Source organism: Pyrus communis, chromosome 14 (genome assembly GCF_041283825.1).
Source record: "Pyrus communis isolate YQ-2024b chromosome 14, ASM4128382v1, whole genome shotgun sequence".
Lineage (NCBI taxonomy): Eukaryota > Viridiplantae > Streptophyta > Magnoliopsida > Rosales > Rosaceae > Pyrus > Pyrus communis.
Window position 1 is genome coordinate 18,099,610 of NC_142578.1, and position 18,954 is coordinate 18,118,563.

The window sequence follows — 18,954 nt, forward strand, 5'->3', positions numbered from 1 at the left end:
GGATTTTGTAACATGGGCCATTTTTTCCTTTTTATTTGTTCTCTTTCTATAAGTGGGTTCAATATTTCTATTATATTGCCGAGCATGTCTTAAGAAATGAAGTAGAACCAATCATGGTTGAATTATAGCTTTTTGGTGGCTTATTGATTGGCCCCACTTCTTTTAAGGATAAAACCTAGGTAATGTGTTGAGTTCAGAGAATCTTTTTTGTGTTATGAGTATGATGTCTGGGTGCAGAATCCCATAGCCCAATTATATTTTCTTCATTTTTTTATCTAACACCTAAACATGTAATTAGTTTCTAGTTGTTCCTACATTATTAAAGGGTTGCCGTGCCTGAATCCTTTTTGCTTTTGCTGGTGAGTTTTGATGATCATGTTTAGTTCATTGAGTACACGACATAAGCTTCCAACTCAGACTGATCCTTCCCTTTCTTTTGGTTTTTAATAATGGACTATTGATTGTTTTTTAATAATACCGTAAACTTTACTGTCTCAATGGATTTCTTGTATTTAGGCTATTAAAAATCTTGACCTTACAGGTTGCCAGATAATCAAGGAATCTATAGTACGAAAAATGTCTTCTGAAATTTACTAGCAAGTAAAACAGTTTGTGGATGTGTGTTGGTTCTATTTATTTATGGTATTATTTTTGTAAAATAAAAACCTGATTTCACTTTTGAACTATCCATATAAATTTATGGTAATCTGTCTGCTCCTCATTATTATATTCTATAGCTTGGTTCCTCAGCTGATTCAGGCTCAATTGCTCATCTTCTTTTGTGTTTGTGTTGTTTGAAACATACATCATCTTTTGACCAATTAGACTTGTATGCATTTATTTTATTTCTAAATAATTATTTTTTCTATCTAGTTGACTTATTGCCTTTCATTCTTTCTTTCATGCGTGTGCTTAGTTCTTATTAAGAAGTGGCCGCAGTGCTGAGGAGGCTCTAATGATTCTTGTCCCAGAGGGATACAAAAATCACCCAACTTTGTCGATAAAATATCCTGAGGTAATCTAAGTTGGTGTTCGCCATTTGGTTTAAAGGGAATAAAAATGCATGTTGCGTTGCTGTTTTTCTTTCTTTTCTTACTTATGGTTCGTGGCTAATTTTTATGTTACATTTGATCATCTTCATGTTCATTTGTTTGACCTTTTCAGTGAAACCATAGTGGAACTAAACCTTAGATTCCACATGAGGTTTAGGTACTCTAATCCGTTATAACTATCCATTTTTCGGTTTTTAGGAGGGGTTTGTTTCTCTTCTGCTTTTCCGTTTTCCTTCAGTGGTCTGCTTGACTACTTTTCCTTTGTTGTTTTATTGTTTATTGCAATAATTTAGTTTCTTTCTAAAATAAAACAGCTAAACAAATTGCATCCCAAACCAAACCGGTAGGATCCTGAAGTTATCCTGCCTTCTGGTTATGCTATATTTATACTTAATTTGTTTTTGTTTTTAGGTGATTGATTTTTATGACTATTACAAGGGTCAGATGGAGGCTTGGGATGGACCTGCTTTACTGTTATTCAGGTAAAGTTTCCAAAGTCAGTGTACACCATATTAAAGAACAGGTAGATGCCTTGTTAGGCTCTACATAACTAAAAGCATATGAAAATTTGACGTTAAAGAATGCATGGATAAATTGGAGCATTGTCTCATTTTGTATTGTTTAATTAAAAGCTATTTCATTGTGTGGCATAAGAATAATTTAACACTATCCATGTTAGCTAGTGTGGTGTTTCTTTTCCTTCATCGTACAAGAATTCTTATTACATACCTCTAGATTGCAACTAGTGGCCAATGATCAATTTCATATTGATGTGAATGATGAGAGATTTAGGGTATCAGAAATTGGCTAGGAGATCACATGGTTCTTTAGTCTTAGTTTTTGTTTGAGAAGTATATTCTATTCTTACCAGAATGAAAATATGGGACAATTTATGGGTTATTTATTTTTTATTTTTTGAGATCACCAAACTTTGAAACTAGAGTTGACATCCTTCCACCATTTTGTTGAAATTTCTGTCTCGGTGGAGAGATTGAGGCTTTCTACCTCATTTTCCTAGGGTTTACTGAAATTCCAGTGGTACTTTTTATTTATTCATTTTTTATGTTCAAATTCCTTTAACAGCTTTGTTCGAAGGAAGCAGTTAACTCTGCAGCTAATTCCTGAATTATGACATGGGCAGCAGCAAGATCTCATATGCTTATAATGACATAATTGATGATACTGTTATATGATTTTTACATGTTTAACTCTTTCATTGTTGATTGGTCTGGTATATCTCAAACTATTGTTCATGTTTTCCATGCTTATATGAAAACTTTCGCTGTTTTCATTACTTTTACAGACGTTTTCATTGATAATTACATAAATCTGGATTATTAATATTTATGCGAATCTGGATCAGTTTTCCATGGACACCAATACTTTCATCCTTGGGTAGTAAACTACCATAAATGAGGGGTGAAAGTAGGTCTTTTCTTTGTTTTCCTATTGCTTTGTAGAATCTGATTTGATGAAAAACTTTCTTTGTACAGTAGTATAGTTATGTGACAAATGCAAGTCTCTGGATCAATGATATTTGCTGACCATATTGCTTTGTGTTTATAAACGTTTCACTATGCACTTTGTTAAAAGAACTGTGAAAGACTGAAGAATATCTTACTGTTAATGTTGAATCACATTTGCATTGCAATTTTATTTCTTTTAATGAACAGTTTTTCTTTCTGATTGTTGCTATTCTAACTCATGTGGTACAGTGATGGAAAAACAGTTGGGGCCTGTCTTGACCGGAATGGTCTTCGCCCGGCTAGGTATTGGAGGACATCTGATAATGTTGTATATGTTGCATCTGAGGTGCGCGCTGTTTCCTTTGTTGCTTGAAATTCTTGATTTTTGACAGTGTGCTTGGACAACTTTGGCTCGTGCCACTGGCTTTATGCTGGGGATTGAGATTAAATTGGGTTTTGAGAATGATTGGGATAATTGATAAACCTTTATTCCTTTATTTGGAATCAAAACATAACTACTCATTAAAAAGAACAGTACAAAGATAGCCTAAGTTAATTTTGTCTAGTTGCTAATGATAGTCTAAGAGTCACTCACTTATAGTAGTTAATGTTTGAATTCAAAGTCTCCAGGAAGTATTAGTAGTGTGTAGAAATACTAACCAATTAACCGGGAAAAAAAGGATGCTATTAATTCTGTTTAGAGCAGTAACGCTTAGGGAGTAGATGAAAAATGAGTCCAGTTTCAGTACCTAAGAGTTTGGTGTTTGCTCATGGGGGAGTGAATGTTTGTTAGAGCCTTCAGTTTTTGTTTCTCCTTAATGGTTGTCCCTATGTGCAATGGAGCAGCTAAGAGTATGAATCACATTTTCCTTTATTGTCCAGTGGTTTAAGATTATTTTAGGCGGCTATATGAGTTGGGTGGTAGCATGCCCTTGTCATTCTTCATTTTTTTGAAAGGTTTTGTGCTTCTGGACATGGGTTGAATTTTAGTGTTGGGGGAAGGAAATTTTTGGTGGCTTGGTCTTCAAGAAATAGTTTCATTTTTTAAGAGTAAAAAGATATGGAGGCGGTGGATTTCTTTGGGCATCATTCACTTCTGGATTCAAAGGCTGTTCTTTCTTCAGTGTAAACATGGATTGGGAAGCCGGTATCTCTTTTAATAGAGTGTTCTTTTTGGCTAATGTTTTTCTTTTATTTGCTTGGTGCTTAACTGTCCTTTTTTCAGTGTAATAACTGTTGTTGGTGGGAACTATTTAGTGGTGCATTATTAAATTATTTACTTCACTTAAAAAACATTTGACTAGAGACCTAGTTGTGTCCTTCATTCTCCATAGTTGCACAATAATACATACTTTTTGTTCCAAGGCTGCATGAACAATATGTTTGATGTGATGTGATAAACATCTGAAGCTGTTATTATCTTGTTCAGGTTGGTGTTGTACCTGTGGATGATTCTAAAATTACAATGAAAGGTCGTCTAGGTCCTGGAATGATGATAGCTGCTGATTTAATAAGTGGGCAGGTTTGTACTTTGTGCAGCACTAAGTTCTTTTTTTTCCTTTTCGATTCTGTTGCTTTGTTTTTCCTACAGGATTTCTGTTTTGTATTTAACTGTGATGAACATTTAGTTCTAAAATGGTAGTAATGTGGATTTAGTGATAGGTCAAGTTTGTACAACATTTGGTTTTGTCTTTCCTTGGTGCTGTAATTAGATGGATTTTGGAAGTAACTGTGATGAATTTTTGTTTTCATATCCCAATTGAACTACAGCAAATAAAGGAATTGACCTAGATATAATCATTATTGTCTAAAAAGTATGCAAATTCTTCAAAGAATGCTATTCTACAGAATAAATGATGCACAGGACGAGTAATGCCCTAGTCAGTTATGTCTTTATTATACAATTTTAGGAATTGTTATTATTATATTTCTATTCCCAAAAAGCTTATGCGTCATGGCTTCCATTATGCATTATGGGATCCCAGTTAAATGTGCAGTTGCAACTTATCGGTTTAACTACTCCAATTCTTTCTTTCAAATAGTAAGAAAATGAAATTAGGACTGGCTTGTGTACAATGTGTTTCTTTATTTTCGTGTTTGGCCTAAGCATTTCGTATTTTTTGTCATGAGAACACAAAAGTGTATGATGCATCTGTTTCGCAGAGTCCTGCTCTCCTATGGTTCTCATTTAGAGGACTTGTGAGGACCAAATGCGTATTAGCCACAAGATTATATTAGTTTAGATCTAATGGCTTAAAGTATTTGACACTTAATAAAGCAATACCAACTTAAAATCCATGAACCATTAGAAAACTCATTTTCTTATTTTGCTTCATTAAGGTGTCAAATAATTTAAGCCTTTGGATATAAACTATTATAATCCTGTGGCTAATATCCATTTGATTCTCATAGGTCCTCAAAATGAGGACCTTAGGAGTGCATGACTCCTGTTTCACATTTATCAAATTCTAATCTTCTTTTATTTTTCAGCTGTGGCACTCATTATCTATGCTTAAGTTGTTTTAGAGCTTATGTTAAATCTTAAGCACTTCAAATTGCAGGTTTATGAGAACACAGAAGTTAAAAAGCGTGTAGCTTTGTCAAATCCATATGGAAAGTGGCTACAGGAAAACATGCGATCGTTGAAGGCTGTGAACTTCCTTTCAGCCACAGTTGCAGAAAATGATACAATACTAAGACGGCAACAGTGAGTCTTCTGTTTCACCGGCTATTCAGATATGGTAGAAATCTCATTGGTATTGTTGCCATGATTTTATGCTGCCATAGTGTACATGATTGATGTTCATACTTAATTTCTATCATGTGCACGCTTTTTTTCTGATAACTGTAACTGATATGTAGTATATATAATTTATAGTTTTATTCTTGTTCTATGGGATATCATGTACTGTGGTTGTAGCATACCAATGTATTCTCATTCTCCAATACTGTTAGATATTATCTCTTCCGCTGCGGACATTTCTATTATTTTACAAGCATATGCTTGCATGGTACCAGGGTGGGAAGAGAGGGGGGGGGGGGGTGGAGGTGGTGTGTTCTGCTTGTGAAATAGTCAAGAACAAATGAATGTAGCAGTAAATATATTGTTCCTTTGGTTTCTTTCTTCTTTCCAAGAAGTAGGTTTCTTTCTTCTTTCCAAGAAGTAGACCTTTTGTCAAGGTTTGGAGCTGTTTTGTCATCTTTTTGCATTGTAAGATGTAGAGCAATTACTTAGCTGTAGGTATTTCCTTTTAAAAAGTACTAATACTGAAGGGTGCACAAATGTAGACATCGAATTTTGATTATTCTGTTGAATTGAATATTTGTGCTAAAACCTCAGAGCAAATGTTTAGGTTTAGTTTTTATGAGCAGTAGAGAATAGGAACCGAGTGATGGTACTGAGTTTATGGCAGCGGAATGGATTAAATGATTCTTTGTGAAGCATCTTATTGGTGTCCATTTGTTCACTGATTACTTTTGATTTTATTGGGTCTATTTCATTGACGTCTCCAGTATTTTCGGTGGGCAAGGTTTTACTTTGAATATCATTAGTACATAATTACTTTCATGAATGGGACTTAAACATTCGACACTTCTGTTGCAGGGCATTTGGCTACTCCAGTGAGGATGTACAAATGGTTATTGAGACTATGGCTTCACAAGGGAAGGAGCCAACATTTTGTATGGGTGACGATATTCCATTGGCAATATTATCTCAGAGGCCTCATATGCTTTATGACTATTTCAAGCAACGGTTTGCACAGGTCTGTCACTTACAGTTTCAAGCAATGGTTTACCCTAGTCGAACTGAAGATAGTCCTTTAGTCATATTGTCATCTATTGCTTGAGGAACTTCATTAGTTCAAACTGTAAAAGTCCTGAAAAGATGTAAAGGGATCATTTCTCAACCACGTCATACAAATGATTCATGATGTTATGGTCTGTATGTTCTTTCTGTAAATTTATCGAGGATAATGAATAATTATGTATTTGATGTTATAGTTATTTTTTTATTTTGCAAGAATAGTTTTTTTTTATTTTTTATTTTTTTCCTAATGTTAATTTCATATTTCTTTCTTTTTTCATTTCCTTCCTTGCAGGTTACAAATCCAGCCATTGATCCTCTTCGAGAAGGTTTAGTTATGTCTCTTGAAATCAACATCGGAAAGCGACAAAATATTTTGGAGGTTGGACCTGAAAATGCATCGCAGGTTTGTTAGCATGTATCACTTTGCCTCAGTTATATGTTATGGCAACTATAATGTTGTTGAAATGGAGATTTTTTGTGAATTAAAATTTGTTTTATGTTCTGGATCAGGTTATCTTGTCTAGTCCTGTGCTGAATGAAGGAGAACTTGATTTGTTGCTAAAGGATGCGAAGTTGAAACCCCAAGTTTTACCTACATTTTTTGATATCCATAAAGGGGTTGATGGTTCCTTGGAAAAGACTCTATATAGGCTTTGTGAAGCTGCTGATGAAGCTGTTCAAAATGGTTGCCAACTGCTTGTGCTTTCTGATCGGGCTGATGAGCTGGTAAGGAATCAATTTAGCTTATTTCTGCATTCGTGCAAAATTTGTTTTTCTTTGTTCCACCAGTTTTGAGCTTGATGTGACGTTGCCCTATACAATGGGAATAAGTTGAGTCATGATTTCACTTGAAGCTTTTTTCTTAAACTGACCTTACTATAATTTGGGAAGTTTTGCCTTGAATGTAACCAAGTAGTATGAATTAATCTATCGTCTAAAACATGGTAATCAACGTTAAAAGATTTACGACTTTTTTTCCTTTTTGTAATCAGATTGGACTTGTTCTCTGTTGATGATAGATTGTTAACAATTCACTCATGCCTTTTCTACTTTTTCTTCAGGAGGCAACTAGACCTGCAATTCCCATCCTTCTTGCTGTTGGTGCTGTTCATCAGCATCTTATTCAAAATGGCTTGCGAATGTCAGCTTCTATCATAGTAGACACTGCTCAGTGTTTTAGCACTCACCAGTTTGCCTGCCTGATTGGATATGGTGCAAGGTCATTTCTCCTTCATGAGAATTCTTTCTGAAAGAATTATCTGGTCCTTTTGCATCTTTCTTTTTTCCTGCCTTTTGTCAATAAAAATATATATAATAGTAATTTTAAATATAGTTATAGGTGTATGTACTTTAGTTATGTCTCTAATACAGAAACATTTGCTTCACCTTTGGTTCACCACCCTGGTAGTTTACCATAGTAATCATCTTTACATTACATATTTCCTTTTAAGAGAAGTTTGACCTTAAAATTAAAGCAGATCATTTACAAATATGGGAATGTTTTGATCAACCATGTTAACGACTCTTCTATATTATGAACATTACATGAGGAGGTAGTGTCTGCAGTTTAAGGATCTCCATATTCATTTGTTGTGTTCATTGGATGAATTTGACTAAATGTATAGTCTTGCTTCTTAACCTTTTATCTATTTCAAAGTTCTTAACAATTTTGAATGGTCTTTCCAGTGCTATTTGTCCATACTTGGCATTAGAGACGTGTCGGCAATGGCGTCTGAGTGCTAAAACTGTAAATTTAATGCGTAATGGGAAGATGCCTACTGTAACAATTGAACAGGCTCAAAAGAATTTCTGCAAGGTCAGTACAATACAGTAGCTTTATAAGAAGTATAGTTTGTGGGTATCTTTTTTATTCTAGTGAAAGCATTCTTTGTATAGTTTGATTTGTTTACTTTTGGCAATTTGATTCCCTTTTAATGGATAATTAGGTAATAAATTTTGCAACCCATACTTGGTTAAGTCTTGGAAGTAGCTTATTTTTCTCTTACATGTTTTTTCTTGGGGTGACTTTTATACATGCTAAGCATTATCCAACAACTGATCTAGAGCACTTAAGTGTTGTATTTCTGGAGCACCCGGTTGAAAATGTAATTAGTTAAATGAGGCATGATTGATTTTTGTTCCTGGAATTTGCGTTTATCAATACATTTATAATGATGGACAAGGTATACCTCTTTTCCATTGCACACGTTGAGGATGCTATTCTGAGAAACGGATTGTTTCTTACTGTTTCAGGCTGTTAAAGCTGGTCTTCTTAAAATTCTTTCCAAAATGGGCATTTCGTTGCTTTCAAGGTACTGGTTTATTGTTATTATTTTTTTTTCTATGTTTGTATCTTTCTTTCTATGGTATGAATTCTGATTTAAATTTCACTCTCTAAGTATTTTATCTTTAGTTAACTTATCTCATTCCTCGTTTTATCTCGTTAATTGACAAATCTATTTTACCTTTTTCTCGGATATAGTTATTGTGGTGCACAGATATTTGAGATCTATGGATTGGGGAAGGAGGTTGTTGATCTTGCATTTTGTGGAAGTATATCTTGTATTGGTGGATTAACTTTTGATGAGGTAAGAGTCATGGAAAACTTGAAAATGGTTGCAGATTGGACATTGCTACCATCATGCATATGAATATTTATATCTATATTCTATATATAATTTATTTCACTTTTTATGGTATATATATATATATATATATATATATTTGTTTTTTCAGATCACACTGTACTGACTTGTCCGCATGTTTATACTTCTGGTAATTGAGAATTAATGCAACAAGAAAAGTAGAAAGAACAATAATGTTGCATAAATATAATCTTAAACCTCAGTTACTATCTTTATGTACACAGGTTGCATTTACAGCTATATTTCTAAGACAAATCATTTTTCCTTCAACTTGAGAACAAGGAGACCCTTTAAAAGTGCTATCAGAAGTTAGGGGTTACGTATATAAGTTTTACTTATTAAGATACACTTTCTTGCCTTCCAAAGGATTTTACAGACAGTGGTAGGAATATAGCTTCCTACTATATAGTTTAATGGGAAGATAAAGATCACACAATAATTGAATCCTAAACCCTAAACCTGCTCCACATGGAAGAGATAAAGAACACGATAGTTGAATCTGAGTGGGCAACCAATCTTAGGCTGCTAGGGGACTGTTGAAACTATACTGTGTTTAAAGTATTATGCTCTTCTGAACTACATATCCACTTATTTATTTATGATTATTTTTGTTTTCTTGAACAGCTTGCAAGGGAGACTTTGTCCTTCTGGGTGAAGGCTTTCTCTGAGGATACAGCTAAAAGACTTGAAAATTTTGGATTTATACAATTCAGGCCAGGAGGTAACTGTTATTATCAAAGGAGACGTTTTGACAGTGACTGGTGACCTTACTTCACTAGTGTCTAGACTATTAATAAAAGAAGTGAAAAATTTGGGTAACAAGAACTCCAGGTGGAAGTGGAGAATCTATATTCTGGCTTTAATTGTGTAAAATGTTGGCTGAGTTTGAAACATTGTGTAGTTTACTCAATTTTTTTAAACATAAATTTTCATCTTTAAGAAAAAGGTGTAAAGGCAACTTATTTCAAACTTAGCCAATGGTATAAGTATGTGTTCCTATATTTTAAAAGCACTTTAACACTTGCTGTAATAGCTTGATGCAATAATTGTGTTCTTAAGCTTATCAATGTTTATTTCTTTATTATAAGGGGAGTATCATGGAAACAACCCAGAGATGTCAAAATTGCTCCACAAAGCTGTCCGCCAAAAAAATGAAAGTGCTTTTTCAGTTTATCAACAGCATTTAGCTAACCGACCTGTAAATGTGAGTGCCCAAGTCATTTATTTGTTTTTGTGCATTTTCACTTATTCATTGTAGAGGTTTGAACTGAAAATAGAAAATTCATTTGATATTGACTTTTACCTTGTTAATTCAACCTTTAGGTTCTTCGTGATCTTGTTGAGTTCAAAAGTGATCGTACTCCAATTCCTGTTGGAAAAGTTGAACCTGCTGTATCCATTGTTCAACGGTTCTGCACTGGTGGGATGTCACTTGGAGCTATTTCAAGAGAAACTCACGAGGCTATTGCCGTTGCAATGAATAGAATAGGTGGAAAGTCCAATTCTGGAGAAGGTGGTGAGGTAAACCGTCCACCTTTGTTACACTTTCCATGGACAGTTTTCGTTTAATGTATTATTTTAGTCATTGGTTCATTGTTTCAGTGACGATTCTAATTTTAAAATCTAAATTGTGTGACCATCTATCAGGATCCTATTCGTTGGAAACCACTTACAGATGTCGTTGATGGATACTCTCCCACCCTTCCACATCTTAAAGGTCTTCAAAATGGAGATACTGCTACAAGTGCTATCAAGCAGGTCATTACATTGAACATTTTATTTCCTTTAATATGGACTCCCTAATGCATAATTTTAAACATCCATTATGGCACTAGCTGCAAACGGCTTCTACTACCTTGTTTAAATATATAGGAATATATTTCAGTGTCCTCTATTAAATGTTTATTGAAATGGTAGTTGATTATGCATTTCCAATAAGCAATAAATCACAGAAAGCTTTGATATATTCAGGTTGCTTCAGGACGTTTTGGTGTCACTCCAACCTTCTTGGTCAACGCTGATCAGCTGGAAATTAAAATTGCACAAGGTGCGAAGCCCGGTGAAGGTGGCCAATTGCCTGGTAAAAAAGTCAGTGCATATATTGCGAGGTTGAGAAATTCTAAACCAGGGGTTCCACTTATATCTCCACCTCCACACCATGACATTTATTCCATAGAGGATCTTGCCCAATTGATCTATGATCTTCATCAGGTTATACTTGATGCAAATTAGGTGTGCTTAATTTCTTACTGAGATATCACAAGATTGCTGATACAAGATACCAATATCCATTAAATGAATAGGTGAACCCTAATGCTAAGGTGTCAGTAAAGCTTGTGGCAGAAGCTGGAATTGGCACTGTAGCTTCTGGTGTTGCAAAGGGTAATGCTGATGTCATTCAGGTACTTATCGTAAATCCGGAATTGGCACTGAATGAGTATGTTTGTGTACTGAGCAGGATGATAATTTTGATGGCTAGCTTCTCTGTGCTTTTTATGTAGCTGTCGATGTTATAAATTTAAGTACAAATAACTCGGAAACATTGGGACACTGTTCCAGGGACTAGACACCCTTGGGAGACTGGATCCAATTAGATAAGTTGAACAGAAGGTTTAGTAAATTTCGATGGCGGAATTTCTTTTAAGGAGGGTAGATTGTAATTCCCCGTATTTTTACTGGCCTTGTCAAGCCATAGAAGATTTGCCAAAATAGAGTTAATTTCTTGATGTATTCATCTCCCAATTGGAGGATTTATATAGGAATACAAGCAATGATGATCAGGTATGAAACCAGTACAAGAAGTCATAAAAACACTACTGCCTATACCTAACTTTACTGTTTACAACTACTTTATTAATTACAATGGAACTCATGTCTAATTTCCTAATTCTTAAGTCTACAATGGCTGGCTGCTATGGCTGCTTAAGTCCACAATGGCTGGCTGCTTCAGTTAACACTCCCCCTCAAGTTGGTGCATAAATATCTCGAATGCCCAACTTGCTGAGTGCAAGATGGAAAATCCTACTTGACACTGCCTTTGTTAACATATCTGCTAGCTGGTCATCACTCTTCACATAAGGCAAGTTAATGCTACCATCAACCAACCTTTCCTTAATAAAGTGCCTATCCACTTCAACATGTTTAGTACGATCATGTTGAACTGGATTATGAGCAATGCTAATGGCGGCTTTGTTATCACAATAAAGATTTGATGGCTTTGTAGAATTGAAACCCAATTCTCTCAACAACATATTGAGCCATAACAATTCTTGCACGCCGTGTGCCATACCTCTAAATTCAGCTTCAGCACTGGATCTAGCCACTACATGTTGCTTCTTACTGCGCCAAGTAACTAGATTTCCTCCAACAAATGTAAAGTATCCAGAAGTCGATCTGCGATCAGTTACTGACCCAGCCCAATCTGCATCAGTGTATCCTTCAACTTCTTGATGTCCATGATTGGAAAACATCAAGCCTTTTCCAGGAGCAGACTTCAAATACCTGAGAATGCGTTGTACAGCATCCATGTGGGCTTCACTTGGCCTATGCATAAATTGACTCACCACACTTACAGCATAGGCTATGTCAGGTCGTGTATGAGACAAATAAATCAACCTCCCAACTAATCTTTGGTATCTTTCCTTGTTAGCCGAAACTTGATCAGGATAGTCTCCTAATCTATGATTTTGCTCAATTGGTGTGTCTGCAGGTTTACAAGCTAACATCCCAGTCTCAGTTAATAAGTCTATAACATATTTCTTTTGAGAAAGAAAAATGCCATGCTTTGATCTTGCAACTTCAATACCCAAGAAATATTTCAAAGTACCCAAGTCCTTCATTTCAAATTCCTTGGCTAGATACATTTGAAGTTTTTGAATTCCCTCGACGTCATTACCTGTAACCACCATATCATCCACATAAACAATTAAGGCTGTAAGTTTACCTTTATCATGCTTAAGAAATAGGGTATGGTCAGCCTGAGTTTGCTTGAACCCATAACTTCTCATGGATTGAGTGAACCTGCCAAACCATGCCCTTGGTGATTGCTTCAATCCATACAAGGACTTTCTCAACCTGCATACTTTGCCAATATCACAAGTGGTAGTGAATCCAGGAGGAAGATCCATGTATACCTCTTCATCCAAGTCTCCATGTAGAAATGCGTTTTTCACATCAAACTGTCGTAGAGGCCACCCCAGATTTGCTGCCAATGACATAAGAACCCTAATAGTGTTGATCTTTGCTACTGGCGCAAATGTCTCTTGATAATCAATGCCATAGGTTTGAGTATAACCTTTGGCTACCAATCTGGCCTTGTACCTCTCCACTGAACCATCAGCTTTATGCTTTACTGTGAACACCCATCTACACCCAACAGATTTCTTGCCTTCAGGAAGTTTAACCAGTTCCCAAGTGGAGTTTTTTCGAAGAGCTTCCATCTCTTCAATCATAGCTTTTTTCCATTTTGGATTTTTAAGAGCATCCTGTAACTTATTAGGAATTGAGACTGATGACAATTGGTTTGCAAAAGCTATATAAGAGTCTGACAAGCGATGAGATGAAACAAAATTAGATATAGGATATTGAATACCCTTTGTGGAAGAATAACCATAACGAACAGGGGGTATCCCTCGATTTTCTCGAATAGGATAACGAGAACCAGACTCATGATGTGGTTCATTTGGATCAGCACTTAATGAAATCTCATGATTGGACTCATCAAATATAGTAGGCTGAAGAGAAGGAGAATGAGTGGTTACCTCAGGATAATTCGTATGAGTAGCAGCTGATTGGTCAGAGAGTTGGTCAATGAGGGGATCTATATGTGGGTGGTCTATCTCATCAGCCACTTTTTCTTTTTCTTTTCCTTTATCTCCCCTTTTTCTTGTCCTCTCATATACCTTCAATATTTTTCCACTCTTTGCCTCATCATTAGGCAAATTTGGACCATCACCGGCATCAGACAAGTGTTCATCCGAAAAATGCATACCACCAATGTCAAGTGGCCACTGCTCTTCCTCCTTACTCCCCATCTCCCCCTGAAGAGAAGTGACCGAATCTCCGTCTGAAAAATAAGCCTCTTGTTCCTGAAAGGTAACATCCATAGAGACAAAAAATTTCCCATTGGGAGGATAGTAACATCGATACCCTTTCTGAGTAGCAGAATAGCCAATAAACATACATTTGATGGCTCGAGGATCCAACTTATCACGATTTTGCATGTGGACATGAACATAGCAGACACAACCAAACACTTTTGGAGGAATATGAAGGAGTGAAGGAAGAGAATGATACTGGGAAAGGGTTTGGATAGGTGTTTGAAATTGGAGAACACGTGATGGCATGCGATTGATAAGAAAAACAGCTGTGTGAATGGCATCACCCCAAAAACGTTTAGGAACATGCATAGCAAAACATAAAGATCTAGCCACATCCAAGAGGTGACGATTTTTACGTTCTGCTATACCGTTCTGTTGAGGAGTATGTGGACAAGATGTTTGATGAATGATACCTTCTTGTTGAAAAAATGTTCCAAGTCCATAATTCAAATACTCTTTCCCATTGTCAGATCGAACAACTTGAATTTTAGCATTAAATTGGGTTTGAATCATTTGATGAAATATTGGAAAAACAGACATAACCTCACTCTTATTTTTTAGTAAGTATACCCAAGAAACTCGAGTGCAGTCATCAATGAAAGAGACAAAGTATTTAGCACCAGTATGAGTAGGAATATGAAATGGTCCCCAAACATCAGAATGAATAAGAGAGAAAGGAACATCACTTTTATTGGAGCTTAAAGGAAATGAGACACGATGATTTTTAGAAAAGATGCAAGTTTCACAATGGAAATTAGAAACCTTGACTTTAGAAAATAAAGAAGGGAATAGATATTGCAGGTACTGAAAGGAAGGATGTCCCAATCTTTTGTGCCATAACCAAATTTTTTCAGAAGCTTCAAATTGTTTAGCTTCCACTTGACAACTGTAACTTGTCTTCTCACAATCTGGTGGTAAGTCCAAGTAGTATAGACCTCCCCTCTCTCTACCATGACCAATCAACGCTTTCGTTCGAATATCCTGAAACCAACAATGAGTAGGAGAAAAGATGGCAAGACAGTTTAGTTGATTTGTGAGTTTACCAATAGAAAGCAAATTGTGAGAAAGATTAGGAACATGTAAAACAGATGAGAGAGATAGGCATGGTGTTAATGAGATGGAGCCTGCTCCAAGCACTGGAGTGGAAATACCATTAGCAACTTTAACGGTATTTAAAGGTGGAGTAGTGTGAGAAGCAAACCATGAAGAGTTATTGGTCATATGGTCAGAAGCCCCCGAATCAATGATCCAAGGTTTATTTGGAGCACCAAATGTGGTGTTCAAGGCAAAACCAAAGTTACCTGCGTCGACTAAGGAAGTGGAAGCAGTAGTAGGAGAAACTGAGTGAGCAGATTGATCTACTCGAGGCACGGAAGGCGTTGGTGTAGACAGGTGTGCTTGTGATCCAACAATGCTTTTCTTTTGATTTTCCTTCTTTTGAACCCACCAATCAGGATATCCATGCAACTTAAAACAAGTGTCTCTAGTATGCTTATCCTTGTCACAATAAGTACACTTCCTTGTATCAGTAACTTTAGATCCACCTGATCGAGAATTCGAGACTCCACGGGGAAATCGAGACGGAGCAGCTACCATGGCTGATCCTTCCACTTGTGGGCCAACCAACATAATGGTTTGCCTACTTGCTTCAGCATTCACAAGAGCATAAGCAGCACGAACAGATGGCAAAGGTGTTTGAGTCAAAACTTGACTGCGAACATGATCTAAATGAGGATCAAGGCCAGCCAGAAAATCATACAATCTTTCTTCTGAAATTTCTGTCTCTCGAGCAGCAACATCATCAGCACATTTCAATTTTCCAGGACGTAAGAAATCTATTTCTTGCCATGTTTGCTGGAGTTTACCATAATATGCAGATAAAGGCTCACCATTCTGGCGAGTCGCCAGTGCTTGACGGCGAAGTTCATATAATTTTGATGCATCTTTTTCAATTGAGTAAGTTTGGGTAACAGCATCCCAAACATCTTTTGCAGTAGAGAGTCGGAGAAAAATGGCCCGCAAATCTCTAGTCATGGAGTTGAGAAGCCAAGATTGAACCATGGCATTCTCTTCCTCCCATATAGCATACGATGCATCGGCTTCTGCTGGTGCCTTCTTTTTTCCACTGACATAAGACCATTTGCCTCTGCCAGTGATGTAGATGCGGACACTTTGGGACCACGAGGAATAGTTGGACCCATCCAACTTGTCTGGGGTGATATGCAGAGACATATCATTTTGTGTAACAGCGGCTGAAACAGTGGTCTTGGAGTCACCCATTACTACTGCAACGAATTCTCTTTATTGAAACAATAGAGAGTCAGTCTCACTGAGAGAGATGCAGGAACAAAATGCAAGGAGGAAGAGGCAATGGCACGGGTTTGTTGGGTGATTCCAACGGGTATGGTTTATAGGGTATGGGGTAGTATTTAGGTAGAGATGCAGCGGAATATATATGGTTAACAAGCTCAATATGGGTAGTGATGTTGGCAGATATGGCCAAAGAGAGATCGGATTCGTATGAAAGTAGAAGGCCTGCTATTCTGCAGGTCTTATGGGGTAGATGGCAGTAGTGCCAGTAGGTTAATCAGAATAGAAACTCCTTTTGGATCAGAATGGCTCTGATACCATGCCAAAATAGAGTTAATTTCTTGATGTATTCATCTCCCAATTGGAGGATTTATATAGGAATACAAGCAATGATGATCAGGTATGAAACCAGTACAAGAAGTCATAAAAACACTACTGCCTATACCTAACTTTACTGTTTACAACTACTTTATTAATTACAATGGAACTCATGTCTAATTTCCTAATTCTTAAGTCTACAATGGCTGGCTGCTATGGCTGCTTAAGTCCACAATGGCTGGCTGCTTCAGTTAACAAGATTTTATATTTTTACCCATACACACCGTAGTGGAAAAATATGGGTACGCATGTTTCCAGACAAACCTGTTACAGTAAGACCTACAGAAACACGTATGGGTTCGGGGAAAGGATTAATGTGAAGAGGGCTCTTTCCTATTCTATATTCTGTTTTCTTCTTCGTAGATAATACTTTAAGCCATTATTGATCACTTTCTTTCCTAAGTTTTCATGTAATCGATGCAGGAGTAGGTGTTTATGAAATGGTTGTATTTATACCACTAGTGTAACAAGTTTGAGCTTTGAGTGACAAGCAACAGTTGCAATTACAGTTTGATCCTAGAGTCAGTCCTTGTGTAAGGAAGGTTGAATATGCACATGGTGCAAGTAACTATTTGATTATGTAACAGTGTTTTAAAAAACTAGTTTTAAGACTCGCCTAGCCGGTTTATGGGGCGGGGCTATGAAGAAAACGCCTCTGCCCAGTTGGAGTGAGCTACAGACTAGCCTAAACGCCTCGGCGATTGCCTCAAGCGCCTAGGCTATCACCTCAGGCATGTTGGCGACCTGGGAGTTTTATTTGTTTATCTATTTTTTTTAAACACAGCCCAAACCCAAAACGATGTCGTTTTGGGCAGGATTTTTATAAAATTCATGCTAATTTTATGTTTTTAACTTAGTTCTGTTAGTTTATTATGACTTTATGATGTGAACTGGAGAAATAATAATAATAGTCAAATATTTGATTGTTTGGCATGCTTGCTTGATTGTTTTACAAAGTATCATATTATATATATCAAGTATTATAATAATTTTAGGTACCGTTGAGGCTATCGCCTTATGCCTCAAGGCTATCCATGAAACGCCGTGGCTTTGCCTTCGCCTTTTAAAGCATTGTTATATAATTGAATTTTCTATTCTTCTGATCTCTCTTTTTCTGAGACAAACCTCCTTTTTTACTGTGCAGATATCAGGTCATGATGGTGGAACTGGAGCCAGTCCTATAAGTTCCATCAAGCATGCTGGTGGTCCCTGGGAACTGGGACTTACAGAAACACACCAGGTGATTCAATGAAAGATCCAAAAGGGTGACTTCTTTTATTGGATGTCCTTTGAATATGCTTTAATTGCTTTTCTTTTTTTTGTAAAATTTTGACAGACACTTATTTCAAATGGACTTAGAGAACGAGTTATTTTAAGAGTTGATGGTGGCTTTAAAAGTGGAGTCGATGTCTTAATGGCTGCAGCAATGGGTGCTGATGAATATGGATTTGGTTCTGTTGCAATGATTGCTACAGGGTGTGTTATGGCCCGCATTTGCCATACAAATAATTGTCCAGTTGGTGTAGCCAGTCAGGTATCACAGTGACTGATTTTCTTCTAATTTGTTACCAGTAATGGTACACTTGTTTTACTCCATGGCTTGGCACACCATGTTGTTTGCCATTTGGTTTGTGCTACACGTGATACAAGCATGGGGTGGGTATGAGCGATAAACATGGCAAGCAACCTCGGTAGCCATGTTATGAAAAACTAAAATTCAAAAACTGTCTGGGAAGTATGTTTAGCATTTTCCATTTTGCTATTGTTTTGTCATTTTCATTATATGGAAAATGAGGTTGCATTGTTTCATTCCTTTTTTTTCAATTGATTTACAGAGAGAAGAACTGCGTGCTCGATTTCCTGGAGTCCCTGGTGATCTTGTCAATTTTTTTCTCTATGTTGCTGAGGAGGTAAATTTGCCTCTTTTAAATTTTATAATTCATGTATTAACAGGTTTAGTGCTTAAGTTTCTTGTCTGTAGTTTTATTCTTTTTCTTAATTATTGTTTTCTCAGGTAAGAGGTATGTTAGCACAGTTGGGATATGAGAAGTTAGACGATATAATTGGGCAGACAAATTTACTGAGGCCACGAGATATATCGCTAGTGAAAACTCAGCATCTTGATCTCAGTTATCTTCTCTCAGTATGTGGTTGAATAATATATTTTTTTCCTGTCCGCATGTCATATTCTTGGCA

At 36.4% G+C, this 18,954-nt stretch overlaps 2 protein-coding genes across 2 annotated transcripts in view; one reads left to right on the forward strand and one right to left on the reverse strand.

Annotated features, from left to right (window-relative positions):
- Positions 1–18,954, forward strand: part of GLU2 (glutamate synthase 2) — a 33,752-nt gene that overhangs the window by 7,436 nt on the left and 7,362 nt on the right. The window contains exons 5-26 of the mRNA XM_068452264.2: positions 917–1,015; positions 1,464–1,534; positions 2,768–2,864; positions 3,948–4,040; positions 5,080–5,225; positions 6,123–6,282; positions 6,619–6,729; positions 6,837–7,052; positions 7,388–7,545; positions 8,013–8,142; positions 8,580–8,638; positions 8,809–8,914; positions 9,596–9,692; positions 10,060–10,175; positions 10,295–10,492; positions 10,619–10,729; positions 10,943–11,182; positions 11,275–11,373; positions 17,903–17,998; positions 18,095–18,292; positions 18,594–18,668; positions 18,773–18,901. Coding sequence (XP_068308365.2) covers positions 917–1,015; positions 1,464–1,534; positions 2,768–2,864; positions 3,948–4,040; positions 5,080–5,225; positions 6,123–6,282; positions 6,619–6,729; positions 6,837–7,052; positions 7,388–7,545; positions 8,013–8,142; positions 8,580–8,638; positions 8,809–8,914; positions 9,596–9,692; positions 10,060–10,175; positions 10,295–10,492; positions 10,619–10,729; positions 10,943–11,182; positions 11,275–11,373; positions 17,903–17,998; positions 18,095–18,292; positions 18,594–18,668; positions 18,773–18,901 — 2,805 coding nt within the window. The remainder of the gene's footprint in view (positions 1–916; positions 1,016–1,463; positions 1,535–2,767; positions 2,865–3,947; positions 4,041–5,079; positions 5,226–6,122; positions 6,283–6,618; positions 6,730–6,836; positions 7,053–7,387; positions 7,546–8,012; positions 8,143–8,579; positions 8,639–8,808; positions 8,915–9,595; positions 9,693–10,059; positions 10,176–10,294; positions 10,493–10,618; positions 10,730–10,942; positions 11,183–11,274; positions 11,374–17,902; positions 17,999–18,094; positions 18,293–18,593; positions 18,669–18,772; positions 18,902–18,954) is intronic.
- On the reverse strand, positions 14,736–16,723 carry LOC137738026 (uncharacterized). The gene is made up of 2 exons (XM_068477628.2): positions 15,372–16,723; positions 14,736–15,051 (listed from the first exon to the last, which is right to left on the reverse strand). Exons 1-2 carry the CDS (start codon positions 16,348–16,350, stop codon positions 15,017–15,019), a joined length of 1,014 nt encoding a protein of 337 aa, XP_068333729.1. The 5' UTR covers positions 16,351–16,723; the 3' UTR covers positions 14,736–15,016.